Source organism: Capricornis sumatraensis, chromosome 10 (assembly GCF_032405125.1).
Source record: "Capricornis sumatraensis isolate serow.1 chromosome 10, serow.2, whole genome shotgun sequence".
NCBI lineage: Eukaryota > Metazoa > Chordata > Mammalia > Artiodactyla > Bovidae > Capricornis > Capricornis sumatraensis.
In genome coordinates, this window is record NC_091078.1 from 62,382,355 (window position 1) to 62,399,494 (window position 17,140).

A 17,140-nucleotide genomic window follows, 5' to 3' on the forward strand; every position below is an offset into this window, starting at 1 on the left:
GCCCGGCGGCCCGGTTTGGGGCAGAACTCAAGGGACGACGCCGCTGTAGGGTCCGTGGCTCACCTGGCTGAGGGCGGTGAGAAGGCCCAGCGGCGGCCTCAACTAGGACCCGGTGTCCCGACGAAAAGCAACCCGGTTACACTCTGCCGGGAGCCCACTCTCTGTGAAGATGGCGGGGCCGGAGCTGTTGCTTGACTCCAACATCCGTCTCTGGGTGGTCCTGCCCATAGTTATCATCACCTTCTTCGTGGGCATGATCCGCCACTACGTCTCCATCCTGCTGCAGAGCGACAAGAAGCTTACCCAGGAACAAGTCTCCGACAGGTCAGCGCCCTCCCCTCTCCGGCAATCTCACTTTCTCGTGACCTTGGGCAAGAAAGTCAGTTTGTCCGGCTACATCAGGCCCCCACTAGCTGAGTTTCCTTGGCTGAGTTAGCCCTGTGTTTCACTTGTTCATCTGCGAAATGGGGATGATAACAGGACATGCCTCATAGAGTAGGAGTGGAGACTAAATTTTAGATGATGTCTGTAAAACATTCCTCTAGATACAATATAAGTTTTCTTGAGCCTAAATGATCACAAATGGGACATTTGGTTTCATAAGTTAAGGTTTTGCTGCCTCAGACAGAGGTTACTAAAATTTTTCTAAAATGTGTTAAACCAAAATTGAGAAATATATAAATGAAAAAACATTAGATCATATTTGGGAATAGAATGAATGTAAAAAGTGACTCTCAAGCTTGTAGAATATAGTGACTTTTCAGAAAGGAAAAACAAATAGATGTTTAAGAATGTGAAACTCCAGTTTGAAAAATACTGACTTTGAAAACTAAAGTTTTATTTTAGGAAAATGTTTTTCACTTGCAAATTGCAACCGCAGAAGATAAGCTTTACCTTTATCACCAGTTGCATTGTGCTTTGTCGAGCAGGGACTTAGTTTTAGATACTAATGGAAAAAAATACAAAATTCAAAAATTCTTTTAGAATTTGCAGACCTTAAGAGAAACTAAGTATTTAGAATATATAGGATAATTTAAGTTGGCCTTATTTCAGGGTTTAAATGCCTCACATGATTCTCAACCTCACTTCTGCAAAATTGCTCAGCAGAATAGAGAACTATCTGAATTTCTGTTCAGCCTGTGGAAGTCCTGAATTCTCTATAGTAAACAAAGTTTTTTTGATGACTTACCATGTGCCCTGCACTGTGCTGTATGCTAGGAGGTACAAAATATGACAAGACCCTACTCTCAGGGAGTTTTAGTCCAAGTGATAAAACATGCAAAGGGAAAATAGGAAATACTATTATTTTAGTGCTCAGAGTACTCTAAGTATAGTGGTAATCACCTTAAGTGACATATGTGAAGAATTGAGCTTAAAATCCTTTAATATTTGCTTTTTGCTCTTTAAAAAACTGTGGTTAAATACATATAAAATTTTCCACTTTCTTTTTTTCTCTTTTTAAAATTGAATTTTATTTATTTTGGCTGTGCTGGGTCTTCATTATTGCACAGGCTTTTCTCTAGTTGCAGCGAACAGCTACTCTCTACTTGCGGTCCGCAGGCCTCTCACTGTGGTAGCCTCTCTTGTTGCGGAAGACTGGCTCTACGTGGGCCAGTAGTTGTGGCACACAGGTTTAGTTGCTCTGCAGCATGTGGGATCTTCGCCAACCAGACTGAACCCATATCTCCTGCATTGGCAGGCAGGTTCTTTACCACTGAGACACCAGGGAAGCCCCACTTTGACTGTTTTATTTAAGCGTGCAATTCAGTGCCAATAAGTACATTCACCTTGTGCAACTGCCACCACTGTACGCTTCCACAATATTTTCCTGAGCCCTAGCAGAAACTCTGAGCCTATTAAATAATAATTCATTTCCTTCTCTCCCAACTCCTGAGACCCACCATTCTACTTTATCTCTAGGTACTTCATTAAGTGGAATCATACAGTATTTGTCCTTTTGGGTCTGCCTCATTTTATTTTGTATAATGTATTCATGGTTTGTCCATGTCGTTGCAAGTGAATGGATTTCCTTCTTTTTCGTGGCTGAATTAATATTCCGGTGTGTGTGTCTACCCATATATCATGTTGTCTTCATCCTTTCAGGATTTTTTAAAATCATTGTTTATTTCGGGTTGTGCTGAGTGTTCTTTGCTGTGTGCAGACTCTCTCTATGTGCAGAGAGTGAGGGCTGCTGTTGAGTTGTGATGCATGGGCTCCTCCTTGCTGTGGCTGCTCTTGTTGCAGGGCACCGGCTCCAGAGCACTCGGGCTTCGGGAGTTGCGGCACTTGGGCTGTAGAGCTCATGGGTTTCAGCAGCTGTGCTGCACAGGCTTAGTTCCCCGTGGCATGTGGAATCTTCCTGGACCAGGGATCGAACCCATGTCCCCTGCACTGGCAGACAGATTCTTAACCGCTGGACCACTGGGGAAGTTCTCGGGTTGTTTCTATATCTGCCTATTGTGACTAATACTGCAATGAACACAGGGTTGCATACATGTATATACATCTATATATATATATATATATATATATATATAGATGTATATATAGTGTGATTCTATTTTTATTTTTTTGAAGAACCTCCATATTGTTTTTCATAAAGGTTGTACCAACTTACTGACCCACCAACAGGGGTTTCCTTTCCTTCCTCCTTTTGCTTTTAAGATAAAAGATTGCAATACAGTGGAACCCTTAAAAAGAAAGGAATCATGTCACATGGTTACAACACAGATGAACCTTAGGAATATGAGGCTAAACTAAAGAGACCAGATACAGAAAGGTAATATCTGTATGATTCCACTTATATGAAGTATCTAAAATAGTCAAATTCACAGGAACACAAAGTAGAATGGCGGTTACTAGGGGCTGGGAGATGGGGAATGGAGGTGTTATTGTGCAATGAGAACAGAGTTTCAGGTTTGCAGGATGAAAAAGTTCCGGAGATCTGTTTCACAACAGTGTGAATATGCTCAACGCTACTGAACTGTGTGCTTAAATGTGGTTAAGATGGTAAATTTTATGTTTATGTTTTTCACCACAATTTTTTAAAAATAGCGCGGAGCCTCTCTTACATAGTCTAGCTCTCGCCAAGCTCTCAAGCCTTGTCTCACCATGTTTCTATAGTCCTCTTTCTTCCAGCCACATGGGGTTTCCCCTGGTCCTCAGAGATAGCAGTGCTTACTGCTGCCTCAGGGCTTTTGCCCATGCTCCAGCTCTTTGCCAAGGTTTTCTCTACCTGTCCTTAAGATTTCAGCTTAATCATACCCCTTCAGGAAAGCTTTCTCCAAGACCTTGACTTCTTAGACTCAGTCACATCCCCCTGTTAACACACTCAGATTATCTGTCTCTCTTTCCTGGTATATAACAGATGGATTTGACATTTATTCCTGTGGTTATTTGATTACTGTTTTTCTCCCCTACTAGACTTTAACCTTCTTGGGATACTTGCCTTTTTTTTTTTTGGCCACAGTAGGCAGGATCCCTGAGGAGGGATCCAGCCCATGCCTTCTGCAGTAGGAGAGCAGATTCTTAACCACCAGACCCCCAGGGAAGTCCAAGATTCTTGCTTTTGGATCACTGTTGTTCATGTCACCTAACATGGCACCCAGAAGCTCGAGAAGTATTTGTTCAATGAGAATAAGCCTGTTATTGTGTACAGTATGAATGGAGGCGTAGGAAATTTAAGAGACTCACCCAGGATCACATAGTTAACAAGTGGCAGAGCCAATATTTGAACCCATCTGTCCAACTCCAGAGCTTAAAGTTTTACTCATTATTCTAGGCCCAGTGCTGCTTAAAACTGTCCGAGGTAAAGGACCAGTTTGGGTTTTTGAATGTTCAGTCTGTCACAGACTGGTGCTTTGGTAAAAATTTTTTGATCACATATTTGGATGTTTGGACAATGTCAGATTACTATAAAAGTTTCTAAGCCTTTAGTCTCAGTGTCTGTTCTCACCTCACCACAGACCAGCATTGTGACACAGGCCACATTATGAATAGCTTTAGTCTAGCTCCCAGGGAGTGGAACATATCACCTCTCAACTCTTCAGGCTTCTGTCTACAGCATTTTGTTTTGTTTCAGTTTTCAAGAAGGATTTCCATTAAGGAGGTTTTTTTCTCCCCTCATGAAAAGAACTTTTGAAAACCTAGAAAAATTAGCATTTTCATCTCTTCTGTCTGACGTTTGTTCTAACACCACCCACTTGGTACACTTTGTTATCTGTAAGGATCAACTATGTTCAAATATCACCAGATAACTTAATATGTTAATTCAGTAAGTATCTACTGAGAGCTTACCAACATCGGCACCCTGAGTAGAATTTGTATTTGTTGTCTGTCAGGTAACAACCCTGTCAAGCCCTGTAATCATTTCTCTGGTTTTGCTTTGTTTTTAAACTTCCTTCTTTTATCCTCATCCTTCCTCCCTTCTGCCCCCAGGTCTTTTGAGTAGCATCCAACTGCTACTGTTTTTACTCAGAGAAAAGTTCCTCCTTAGCTCATTATAAAGTAACAAAAAGCGTAATGTCCCAAATGTGCCTTCCTCAGAAATCTTTGTTCAGAAAGAGTCACTCCTGAAAACTTGTGGAAAGCTGAGTATTGGGTTAAGTATGTCCTGTTGGTTTTACGGACACTTGTATTTTGAAAAGTTTCCGCACAGAGCTATTGCCAAATAGGCCTTCTCTTGTGTTGAAATAGGTTTTCTACTTTATTCTCTCATTTTCTTCTACAGTTTCACTTTTAAAAATCTCATTGTCTTGGTTTGTTTTTTTTTTCTCTTCAGTCAAGTCCTAATTCGAAGCAGAGTCCTCAGGGAAAATGGAAAATACATTCCCAAACAGGTACTCATTTATCTTTTATTACAAGCTCCACGATTCACTGTGAAGACAGTAGATAGCTGAATGTTTTATAAGGGGACTCTTCGGGGAGAGCTGAAGGCAGGCAAGTCAGTAATTAAGCTGTGGCCTAGCGGTGTTTGCTGTCATCATGACCTTGCTCTTCTTGGGAAATTGTTTTCAAATGTGGCTCAGCTAAAGTGTCAGGTCGGCTGCCAAGTAGGCTGCCAGCTGAGTGTGATAGCATATTCCAAGGGCCTTCTGACTAAACCTCGGGGGAATAATTTGACAGTGTTCTATGTCACAGTTTTAAGACTTAAAAAGTTCTTTTTTCTACTAGTCTTTCCTGACACGAAAGTATTACTTCAACAACCCAGAGGATGGATTTTTCAAAAAAACTAAAAGGAAGGTTGTGCCTCCTTCTCCTATGACTGGTATGTTTATTCCCCTCTCTTATCTTTAAGGAAGATTTTTAACATGATGGTGGGATGAGCAGGGAGGATGTCCTTTTATTTGAAATTTAAATAGTATAAGACAGTAATCTGAGGGAATTCAGGGATCATCAGATACAGGGATCTACAAAGGGGGGATTCTCTTTTTCAAATAAATTTTATACCTTGGGAATTCCAGGGTATAAAGTGGAATTAAAAGCAAGACCTCTTGGCTAAGGGGTCGGGGAATAGGGCCATTATCCCCAGGTGTCTCCCCTTTGCTGTTCCTCGGGACCCAGGGCTCTGAGGGGCACAGCTGGAAGGCATTCCAGTCCCAGGTCCCACCCAGTGCAGTCCTGTTGCTGGCAGATGACCCCCAGAGTCTGCCTAAATGCTTCCCTCGGTGATTCATTTCTTTGTCAGACATGACTGCTTGCTTGCCCTCTACAGTTTTTCCTGTAACAGAGTTCTTGCTTCCTCTGAGCCCAGTCATGTGAAAACACAGCATCTTTAAAGTAAAACAAAAGTAATATATTATTTGGTTTTACTTATCCATTTATTTCAGTACCTATTACTTTAGGTTAGATAACCAGTATCATAATCCCGGACAGAAGGTACTGGAATTGATTTCAATAGTAAGTCTTTTAGCAAACCTACAAGAAACAAAAGACCAATAAGTATATGGAAAGATACTTGACATCACAAAATCAGAGGAATGCAAATTAAAACACGGTGTCCTTTTTAACCCGTTAAATTAGACAAGATTGAAAAGCTTGACCAAAGCTGCTACTGTCAAGGTCATGGAAAGTGAAGTCCTCTTACTGTTGTTGAAAGTCAGTTTTAAATGGTCAAATCCCTTGGCCCAGAAATTCTAAGAGTTTCTCTCACAGAAACACACAAATTTGCAGATTTGTGTACAAGGAAGTTGTTTGCAACTTTTTTTTTTTTTTGCCAATAATCTATAGATCTAGCCAGAAGTGATGAGTGTGACCACAGTGGATGCCTATGCAGACATTAAAAATAATGAGCCATATACACCAATATGGAAATATAATATATCACAATATGTTAATTTTTTAAATTAGAAAGCAGAATAGTAAGCATAGTATCCCTTCATGTATATATATACAGAAAGAAACCATTGTGTGTATATACATGTATAGGTATATATGTATATTGACATATAAAGATAGAAGAATAGACAGCAGTTAAAAGTGTTTAGACAGTAGGCAGAGGAACTGTCCACATCCTGTGTTTCTATGTTGTTTGAATTTTTTACAGTGAACTTGTATTAATTTTATCAAGTAAATTAAAGAGTTACAGAAAGCAAGGAATAAATCCTTGCCTTATGGTAACAGCTCTTGGTTGCTTGTTTTTCTGTCTTAGATCCCACCATGCTCACAGACATGATGAAAGGCAACGTCACCAACGTCCTGCCTATGATTCTTATTGGTGGATGGATCAACATGACGTTTTCAGGCTTTGTCACAAGTAAGTTACAGACTCAGAAGACTTCAGGTTTACTTCATCTTTGACCCTTTCCCATAACCCTACTCAGAAATCCAGGTGCTGCTGACAGAGTACTGTCCCAGGTCCTGTGTTCTCAAGTGGAAACTGGTAACAGCTCTTGAACAAAAAAACCGATCATGCTCTAGTTCCACGGCTCTTACCAAAGCGTCCATGCAGTCATGACAGGGGTGCTCTTTTACTAAGGGACTTGAGCGAGTGGCTTACTCATTTGTATCCAAATCTAGTTCTGTGTCCTAGTGAGTAGGAGGACGGGAAGCCTCTTTCTGTCTTGACTTCATTTTTGAGGTGTTGGGGTCAGTTGTTTGTCAATTTGTTTGTGACCCGCTTTGATTTAAATGAACTTGGTGTCTCAGTAATGTAGTTCTTTGTGCATATATATTCCACTTTGGGTTTAACAGACTAGTGCTGGTTTCTTTTCCAGATTTTGGGGGCACAGCTCAGTTTGAGCCCCTACTTCTTAAGCACTAGAGAATCTGGTGGTGTTCAAAGAACTAGAATAGAGTGACTTTTGAGTGTTAATTCTTCAGAAAGTGGCATAAGCCTCTTTGTGGAAATAAGTTTCTAAACACTGTATGGTACAGAGTTCCCATCTCCTCAGGGAAATATGTGCATCACACTTATTACACTGTTTTACAGAGCAAGCTGGGCATGGTTCTGAACTTTTTCTTTCTTTTCTGCAGCCAAGGTCCCATTTCCACTGACCCTCCGTTTTAAGCCTATGCTACAGCAAGGAATTGAACTACTTACATTAGATGCCTCCTGGTAAGGACTTTCTTCTATTGAGTAAAAACACCAACCAAAATCTAAAACAGGGATCTCTTAAACAACAGGATCTCCAGTTTGCCTGCTTTACTGGAATAGGTTTTTGGAGTTTTTCCCATTGAAACTCCACTCAGAATGCCACAGATTATGGTAACTTTTACATGAGTTTTCTTGCAAAAGGAGAGAATGTATCAAGCTCTTTCCCCTAGCTTCTTGGGTCTCAGGAGCTCAAAAAAGTAGATGTGTCCACCCCAAAAAAGTTAAAGACAAGAACTCTGACCAAAGCAGACTTTTTAACAAGAAATGCCCTGGAGCTTATGGAAGTGGATGTTGGTATTATTTGTTTCAAAATACATTACTTCCAAAAACAACATCACTGGTACCAGTCACTGTGCTAGATACATTCCATATATTACTTTATTCTCGTAGCAACCCTATGAAGTGGAGCCATTGAGATTTGACCCCAAGTCTGTCCAAATCCAGCACGTCTGTCTTATTTACTGTTGTGTTTTTTATATCAGAGTAATAAAACCCCAAGTATGAAGAGCTCTTAGGACAGTGCTGCAGCCTCGGGAACACGGTAGTGCTTCTTCATGTGGTCTCTCCAAGGTTATTTTGTCTGGCTTCCCAGAGACTAGCATCTAAGGAAACCAGACAGGGACTTCCTTAGTGGTCCAGTGGTTAAGAGTCCACCTTCCAATGCAGGGGTCACGGGTTCAGTCCCTTGTCAGGGAACTAGGCCAGCACACCATAACTCGAGAAGCCTGCACACCACAACAAAGACCCAGCAGAGCCAAAATAAAATTGAGTAGGCTAGAATAAAATAAAATAGCCAGACAGTAGGAGGAGGAGAATGGGCAATGGGGGTCACCACTGCTGTTCATGACTGACTCCCAAGTTGGAGCAGCCTGTGGTTGTTTGGGAGGGACATGATAGACCCGGCTCTGGGAGAGTCTTGGCCGTGCACACTTCCCCCAGAGGAGAAAAGCTATATTTAGTACAAGTAGCACGACTGTTGAGCTTTGACCTTCCAGTCTCCTGTGGGCTAAACACAAACTTCATGGGGTAGAGAAAAGCTGTTTTATCTTTTCTCAGCACCTGGACAAGTATGTTTCTGACATGCTTGTGTGGACAAAGGAGCCTGGAACCACATATGAACTAGCTTACCAATCTGAAAGATTATGTACAGATAAGTGTGACCCAAGTATTGGAATAAAGTGTGGGTCGTTTCCCTCTGTATCATTTCTGACATGCGTTTTAGTTTTTTATTATATGCAAGCATATTAACTTCACTGGGGCAAGGTGGGAAACCTAACCTAAGGAGAACTTAAGGATATAGTTCAAAACTTGAAATGGCTTTTCCAATCACTCCAGTCTTCAATATGAAGCCTGCTGACACTTGTGGTTTCTTTAGAGAATGGGATTCAGGACAGGCGGCCTCTTTCTCTTTCAATTTATATCTTACATACTTCAGTATTATTTGCATGTATTATACACATCAATAACAAGTGTGTGTTGTTGTCGTGATTACAAATAATAAATGGTTTGAAAACCCACTATGTAAGCAGGATAATTAAACAACACTTGTATTCCCTGATAAAATGAAGCCCGCCAGGTGTGAGTTCAGTTCCTGCTACTGAATGCCAAAGAAGGAGCCGTTAACCTCCATATATTACCTCATTTTACCCTCATGGCAACATCTCTGAAGTGAGTGGAAGGATCGAGGTTTGACCCAAGTCTGTCCACAAGGCTCAGCTGTTCGCCTGCAGAGAGCTGTAACTATTAATATTTGTAACATGGCCTTCACAACGTGTGTTTCTTCTTTGGGTGTGCTCTGGATGACTATTGGCTGACCCCAGGAGATTCCTTTTACATACTCTGAACAACTTTGGGTGGGAGAAATGTATGAACTAGTTTATTCTGAAATAACTACCAGCATTGTTTCACTTTTGCTTCCTAGGGTGAGTTCTGCATCCTGGTATTTCCTCAACGTCTTTGGGCTTCGGAGCATCTACTCTTTGATTTTGGGCCAAGATAATGGTAAGAGGCAATACTTCAATAGCTGAGTCGTTCGTACCAGGGCCAGAGTGATTATGCAGGCTGTGCTGTATTGAACAGAGTGAAATATAGTGCTTCATTCCCTAAACTTATTCCTAAGTATCTGAGGTACTCTGAAAGAGTCTTAAACATCCCAAGGTCAGACTGAAGATCTGAATTCTCCTCATTAATCACAGGGACAGTATTTAGTTATGCAGAGTCTGATACCCTCCTATGAGGGATCCAGCACCAGCAATGTAAGCCTGAAGCTGAGAGAAGGCTGGCTTGATCAGTTCGCCCATTGACTAGAGACCAGTACCAGTCCTGGCTCTCTTACTTAAATAGCTGGGACCCTGGGCAAGTTACTGAACCACAGCAGTCCTCTGTTTGCCTACCTGTAAAATAGGGACCTTAATAACTGACTTCTGGGTTTGTTGTGAGGAGTAGATAAGGTAGATACATGGAGCACTTAGTGAAGTACCTGGCATGTTGGTGTTGCTCAGTAACTCATAGCTATTGCTCCTGTTATTTAAATTTGAAATAAAGTTTAGAGCTTTTAGTTAATCTTTCTCCTGCTGTTATCACATCCATTTTTGCAAGAGGTAAAGGGACTTTCACAAAGTGTGTGACAAGGCCAGTCAGTGAACTGTCCCATGGTCCTCTAACCCACTGCCAGGCATCTGTAAGTGCTGTGTGAGAACCATTCTTCCCTGGGGGTCCTGGGTGCCTGCTGTGCCCTGGCACTCACTGGGATGTGTCTTACTCTGCAGCTGCTGACCAGTCACGGATGATGCAGGAGCAGATGACTGGCGCAGCCATGGCCATGCCCGCAGACACCAACAAAGCTTTTAAGGTACACTCACTTCTCTTCCCAGCTTCACTGAAGCTCAGAGGTGTTACCAGAGTTACTTTTAAAGATGAATTCCCTTAAGTGAGTGTGGTATATCTATGGTTCCATCATTTTAAGTTTAGCAAAAATGTATTTTCATTTGCATGTCTCTTATTCCAGAGACAGAATCATCTGATAAGTAAGTTAGAGATTCTTGGTACTTTTGGTGGTTTTTAAATGCTCACCCATTTAATCCATAGTGTAAAAGAAGTTATAAAAACAGCCCAATCAGAGATGCCAGGTAGACATTTGGAATATTTTGAATTTTTTTGGACCCTGATATAAATTTCATTCAGTAAAATCTAAATTGAGATACCTTGGCAGTCTAGTGGTTAGAACTCCACACTCTTTTAACTGCCGGGGACCTAGCTTCAATCCCTGGTGGAGGACCTAAGATCCCACAGGCCATGTGGCTTGCCCCCCCAAAAACTCTAAATTATTTGAGCCTTTCACACAATGATTCTTGAATTTGTAAAATCCAATATAATTTTACACAGCAAAATCTCACTAATTTTTCATGATGAAAACTAGAAATAGAGAGGAATTTGCTCATCTTGATGAAAGATACCTATGAAAGACCCACAGTTAGCATACTTATACTGGAAGCTTTGCCCCTAAGGGTAGGACAAGACAAAAGATGTCCACTATGACCACTTCTGTGCAACATTATTCTAGATGTTCTAGCCAGGGCAATTAGGCGAGAAAAAGAAATAAAAAGCATCTAGATTAGAAAGGAAGAAGTAGGGACTTCCCTGGTGGTCCAGTGGTTAAGAATCTGCCTTCCAGTGCAGGGGACTTGGGTTCGATCCCTGGTTAGGGAACTAGGATCCCACAGGGCAGCTAACCCCGCATGCTGCAACTAGAGAGGCCCGTGGATCGCAGTGAAGACACAGTGCAGCCAAAATTTAAAAAAAAAAGTTTTAGAAGTAAAACTATCTTTGTTTGCAAGTAATGTGGTCTTTTATATAGAATATCCTAAAAGGAATCCACAAAAAAGCTATTACATGTAATACATTCAGCAAGGTTTTCAGAAATCAGTCATAGCTCTACACACTGGTAATAAAGAATCTGAAAAACAGAAATTAAGAAAATCATTCCATTTATAATAGTATCAAAAAGGATAAGAATAAATTTAACAAAACAGCAAGATTTGTACCATGAAAACTGCGAAATATTGCTGAAAGAAACTAAAGAAGCCCTAAATAAATGCAAATATATCCATGTACGTATTATCTTGACTTACTGTTATCAAGATGGCAGTACTCCTTGATCTGTTGATCTATAGACTCAAAATGCCACCAGCTTTTCTTGCGCAAATTGGCAGTCTGATCCAGAAGATAATACGGAAGTGAAAGGGCTTCAGAATAGGCGAAACAATGTTGAATAAGAACAGGGTTGGAAGGCTCAAGACTTCCTGATCTGAAAACCTACTTCTGAGGTATACTAATCAAGACTGTGTGGGACTGCCGTATGGACAGACACGCAGATCAGTGGAACAGAACTGATACTTCATTCAGCAGGGCCTTCCCTGACGGTCCAGTGGTTAAGACTCTCTGTGCTTCCAGTGGAGGAGGTGCAGGTTTGATCCCTGACCAGGGAACTAAGATCCCATATGCTGTGCAGTGCAGTTTTGTTTTGTTGTTAAAGAATTGAGAGTTCAGAAATAGACTCATATATGTAGATCAAATGATTTTTGAGAAAGGTGCCAAAAAAGTTCATTGAGGGAAAGAATAGTTTTGCTGTTTATTGTGTACAGAGTTTCTGTTTCAGGGGATGAAAAATTTAGAAAAAGTTAGTGGTGATGGTTACACAACATTGTGAACCTAAAAACTGCCACCAAATTGTATACTTAACAGTGGTTACAAATGGCAGATTTTGTGTCATATGTATATTAATATTTACCACAATAAAAAACGTTTTGAATAAAAGTTTTTAAATGGGTCAAAGACCTAAATATGAGAGCTAAAACTAGAAAGCTCGTAAAAGAAAACATAGGTGTAAATGTTTGTGACCTTAGATTAGGCAGTGATTTCTTGGATATGATGTCAAAAGTATAAGCAACAAAAGGAAAAATAGATAAGTGGAACTTTGTCAAAATGAAAACTTCTGTGCTTCAAAAGACACTATTAACAAAGTGAAACGCCAACCCATAGAATTGGAGAAAGCGTCTGAAAATCATATATCTGGTAAGGGTCCAGGATTCAGAATAAAGAACTCTTAGAACTCGACAATAAAAACATGATCCAGTAAAAAGTTGGCAAAGGATATGAATACTCACTTCTCCAAAGAAGACGCAGATATGCAGTAAGCTAAGCACATGAAAAGATACCCAACATTAGTAGTCATCGGGGGTTTTGCAAATCAAAACTTCAGTGATACCAATTCACACTCACTCATATGGTTATAATAAAAAAGATGGACAATAACGAGTGTTGACAAAGATGTAGAGACATTGGAACCCTCGTACATGCTGGTGATTGTCCAGCTGCTTTGGAACGCAGTTGTTAGCCTTTCTTCAAAAAATTAAACACACTTATCGTATGACCCAGCAATTCTACTCTCAGTCAAACACCCAAGAGAACTGAAAACATATTTTCACACAAAAACTGAGTGCAAGAATGTTCAGAATACTACTGATAATAGTGAAAACTAGAAACAATCCAAATCTCCATCATCTGATGAACAGATAATGCAGTGTCTAGACAATGGAATGTATGCAGTGGAATATTAGCCATAAAAAAGAATGAAGTGCTGAATCATGCCACAACAGAGAGGAGCCTTAAAAACATGCTGAGAGAAGGGAACTATAACCAATACCCTGCAATAACTCTTAATGGAAAAGGATGAAAGAAAACTAAATGTATATGTATAACTGAATCACTTTGCAGTGTGGCAGAAACCAAGACAACACTGTTGATCAAGTATACGTCAACAAAACAAAAGTTTTTTTTAATGTTAAGTGAAAGAAACCAGTGACAAAAGGCCACATACTGCATCCAGAAAAGATGACAAGATTCAGCAAATGAAGTAGTAGTTGCCAGGGTTTGGGGGAGGGATAATGGGCATGTCTGCTGTTTGATACAGAGTGTGTTTGCCATGACAGAAGTGTTCTGGAGCTACATGGTAGTGATGGTTGCACATCCTTATGAATATACTAAAAGCCACTGAGTGGCACACATTGAAGGGATGGGTTGTGTAAATTATTATTTTTTAAAACCCATACCTGTGAGCTAACATTTATGTTGCATATTAAGTTTCATAGAGCATTTTTTTAAAGACCTACTAATTAAAGGCAAAAGTAGTCAACATTAATAGAATATTTGGGAAATGTAGTGAGTTGCCAGCTCCAGGGACCTGAACAGATTGTTTCTTTCTTAGCCTAGTCTCTTGTCTGTAACTTGGGGGCACGGGAGGGTGAGGGCACCGCAGGAGCTGCCTCATAGGACGGAGTGAGGGTCACGTGTGCAGAGCTCGATCCCGCTCCAGGCCCGAGCACATCAGCACTGCTCCTATAACAGCCCTTCCCTCCCTGCCCCCATGTTTCTCTTCCTTTGCAGACAGAGTGGGAAGCTCTGGAACTGACGGATCACCAATGGGCACTGGATGACGTCGAAGAGGAGCTCATGGCCAAAGACCTCCATTTCGAAGGCATGTTCAAAAAGGAATTACAGACCTCTATTTTTTGAAGACCAAGCAGGGGCTAGCTGTGTCTGGAACTCAGAGTTGCGCTTAACCTCATAACTTTGATTTGAGCTGGAGCCTCTTGGAATGAAAAGGGGGTGCCTGAGCTGGCGGGGGTGCAGCAAGGATTGTTCTTATCTGAGGCAGGCTCCCCTTCATGTTTGAACCCAGAGGAAACATGAGGAGTGTATGCTGGGTGACTTGCCCAGAAACAGCTATTTTTTTAATATTTTAAATGTTCCTTCTGGTGACTCTAGTAATAAAAGTAAGAGAAAGGGGGGACACTCAAGCTAGTGATAATATTAAAAAACAGCAAAAATTCAGTCTATGGAAAAAGCATTGTTAATTAAACCTAATTATTACGTGCAGTCATTCTGACATTTAAACCTCAGTAAACTCTGTTTTCTTGGAATCCATCCACCCGGCATTTCACCTTTAATTTTTTGTTAGTAAGCTTCCCTTTCACAAATAATACATTTTCATTGTTGAAAATTTAGGACCAATGGATAGACAAAATGTTCATTTTGTGCCTGCAAATGATATGAAAAGCAAATGTGTCAAAACCTTACTCAAGCTCTTTTTCAGAGTCAATACCCAGGGCCAGGACAGACTTAGCAAACCTTCTCTCTGTTCTAATACTATCAAGTAAAAATTGGTGACCCTGAGACACTGCCAGATTCTCAAATGCCTTTGGGATCCTCACAGACTTCAGCAGTTAAATAATGTGAGCTCTTGATCTGGCATTCATGATATATTAAACCCATTGTCAAATCAGTAGAGCTGTTGTATCCATGGCTACTCCACTGAATGAAAGACCCCGTGTCCAAGTTATTCTGGATGAGAGAGAGCTTACATATGGTTGTAAGGAGGGAGAGAGGGTGATTGCTGGCAGACACAGAGGTAAGGGTTGCCCAGGAATAATTCTGTCTGGATTAACTGTCCCAGGAAGGTGGCAGAGGGCCTTTTCGGTACCAAGAGGTGAATGTAATCTACACGTTGAATGTTGTAATCAAGAACAAACAGCTCGACTCTACAAATTAAATCATTCTGTTTTCCTGTCTTTGCCTGTAAAAACATTACCTCTGTGGGTCACTCACAGCCTTCTGCCAACAGTTATGAATGTGTATTGTGGACCAGTGCTGGAGAGTCTCAAATGGAAAAGATGGGACTCTTGTCCTCGGGAACTCATAAGAGAGACACATGAGAAGTTGTTCCTAATCATTCGTTGGGTCACAGTACCTCTTTGAGAATCTGATGGATGCTCTGACCCTGCCCTCCAGAGTAAGAGACATGAGCACAGACCTCTGGGGTAAGTTGGGTGGGTAAAATGTGTGAGACTGTTCTCACCCATCATGGTGGTAAATGTGTATGTCCTTGGCACCAGCAAGTCAAAGGGAAAAGCCAAGTTTGTCTTGGCAAGGTCTTTTCAGAACCAGCACACAAGTTCAGGGAGCACTGCTTATTATGTCTGCTTCTTGGAGTTTGATTTGGATCAGCCTTCTGGGTGAGCTTTACCATCAACCTGGACTTAGCACCCAAAACCATTTAGGGCAACCTGAAATGTCTACTTACTGATAATGGTGGTATGAAAGGCACCTTGCATGGAAGACTAAAGATGGACAGCCAGTGGCAAAACACAGCTCGAAAAATAATGATAACTTGGATTGGAGGACAGCAGGTAGACCTGTGCTCAGCGGCAGAAGCCAGTGCGGTTCCCCTGTGGGGTCTGAGGCGCCTGATGGGCGTGGCTATATGTGGGAGACATGGAGGGTTACTGTGTGAGGAATCTTGCAGTGGCAACTGACAGAACCAGAACTCAATCTGGGTTAAGCAGTTTTCTTTTTTTTCTTAATGAATGTAAATTGGTTCAAAAACTAAAATGTCCAGTGGTCAGTTACTTCAGTGTAGCTGGAGCCGGGGCCTCAAATGATACCATCCAGACTTGGTTGCTTTCTCAAGTCTGCTTTTTTCTGTTCTCAGGCATTTTGTCTTCTCACGGAGACACCAGGTTCGTAGCCGCAGTGAAAAGCACCCCTGGGAATTCCCTGGCGGTCCAGTGGCTAAGACTCTCTGCTCCCAATGCAGGGGGGCCCAGTTTCAATCCCTGGTCAGGGAACTAGATCCCATGCCACAGTACACGCCTCAACTAAAGATCCCATGTGCTGCAAGTAGGTCCCAATGCAGCCAAATAAAAAAATACACAAAAAAGACCTGATGCGATGAGGCAAGGCCAGATGGCAGAGAGCTGCTAAGTCACCCTTCAGACACGCACTTGGTCCTGATGTTACTTCAGGAACCTTTGGGAGGGACTGGTGGGAAGGGATTTGCTGCTGGGGTGGAGTTGAGGTCGTCAAGATGATTAGCCCCCCCTTTTCTTGCTCTGCCTCGGTGTGGCTGTGCATAAGGCACTTTCCCTCTCTGGGCCTCAGTCTCCGCACTCACCACCCCGTTACTCTCCGCTTCTATCCCATCCATTCCTTGCCCAGCCCAGATCTACAGCCACTGTGGAAAACAGTCTGGCAGTTCCTCTAAAGCTCAAACAAAGTTTCCATATGATCCAGCAATTCCACTCCTAGATAATAGCCCAAGAGAAATGAGTACATATATGTCCACACAAAAACTTGTACACAAACACAGCATTATTCATAACCACCACAAAGTGGAAGCAACCCAAATAGCCATCAACCGTGTGTAATCGTGTATATAACTGAATCACTGTGCTTCACACTTGAAACTAATACCACGTTGTAAAGTCAACCATACTTCAGTAATAAAAGATAATGATAAAATGTTTTGTACTGGTGATAGTTACACAACCTTGTGACTAATAAAAACCACTGAATAGAACACCTTAAATAGGTGAATTATATCCTATTAAGTGAGGGCAAGTCCCTGGCTGTTGACATCAAGATCTCTCAAGGTCATGGCTATGAGGGGCTCTTGGAGACTATCCAGGATGTACGAGGAGGGCATGGAAG

General features: G+C 41.5%; 1 protein-coding gene across 1 annotated transcript; it reads left to right on the forward strand.

The window, feature by feature from the left end:
* The first annotated feature begins 8 nt into the window (after nt 1–8).
* On the forward strand, nt 9–16,905 carry EMC3 (ER membrane protein complex subunit 3). Its single transcript, XM_068981914.1, has 8 exons — nt 9–324; nt 4,781–4,838; nt 5,173–5,266; nt 6,650–6,754; nt 7,474–7,555; nt 9,516–9,595; nt 10,363–10,445; nt 14,039–16,905. The coding sequence occupies exons 1-8, from the start codon at nt 170–172 to the stop codon at nt 14,165–14,167; spliced, it is 786 nt and encodes a 261-aa protein (XP_068838015.1). The 5' UTR covers nt 9–169; the 3' UTR covers nt 14,168–16,905.
* Nucleotides 16,906–17,140: the final 235 nt, after the last annotated feature.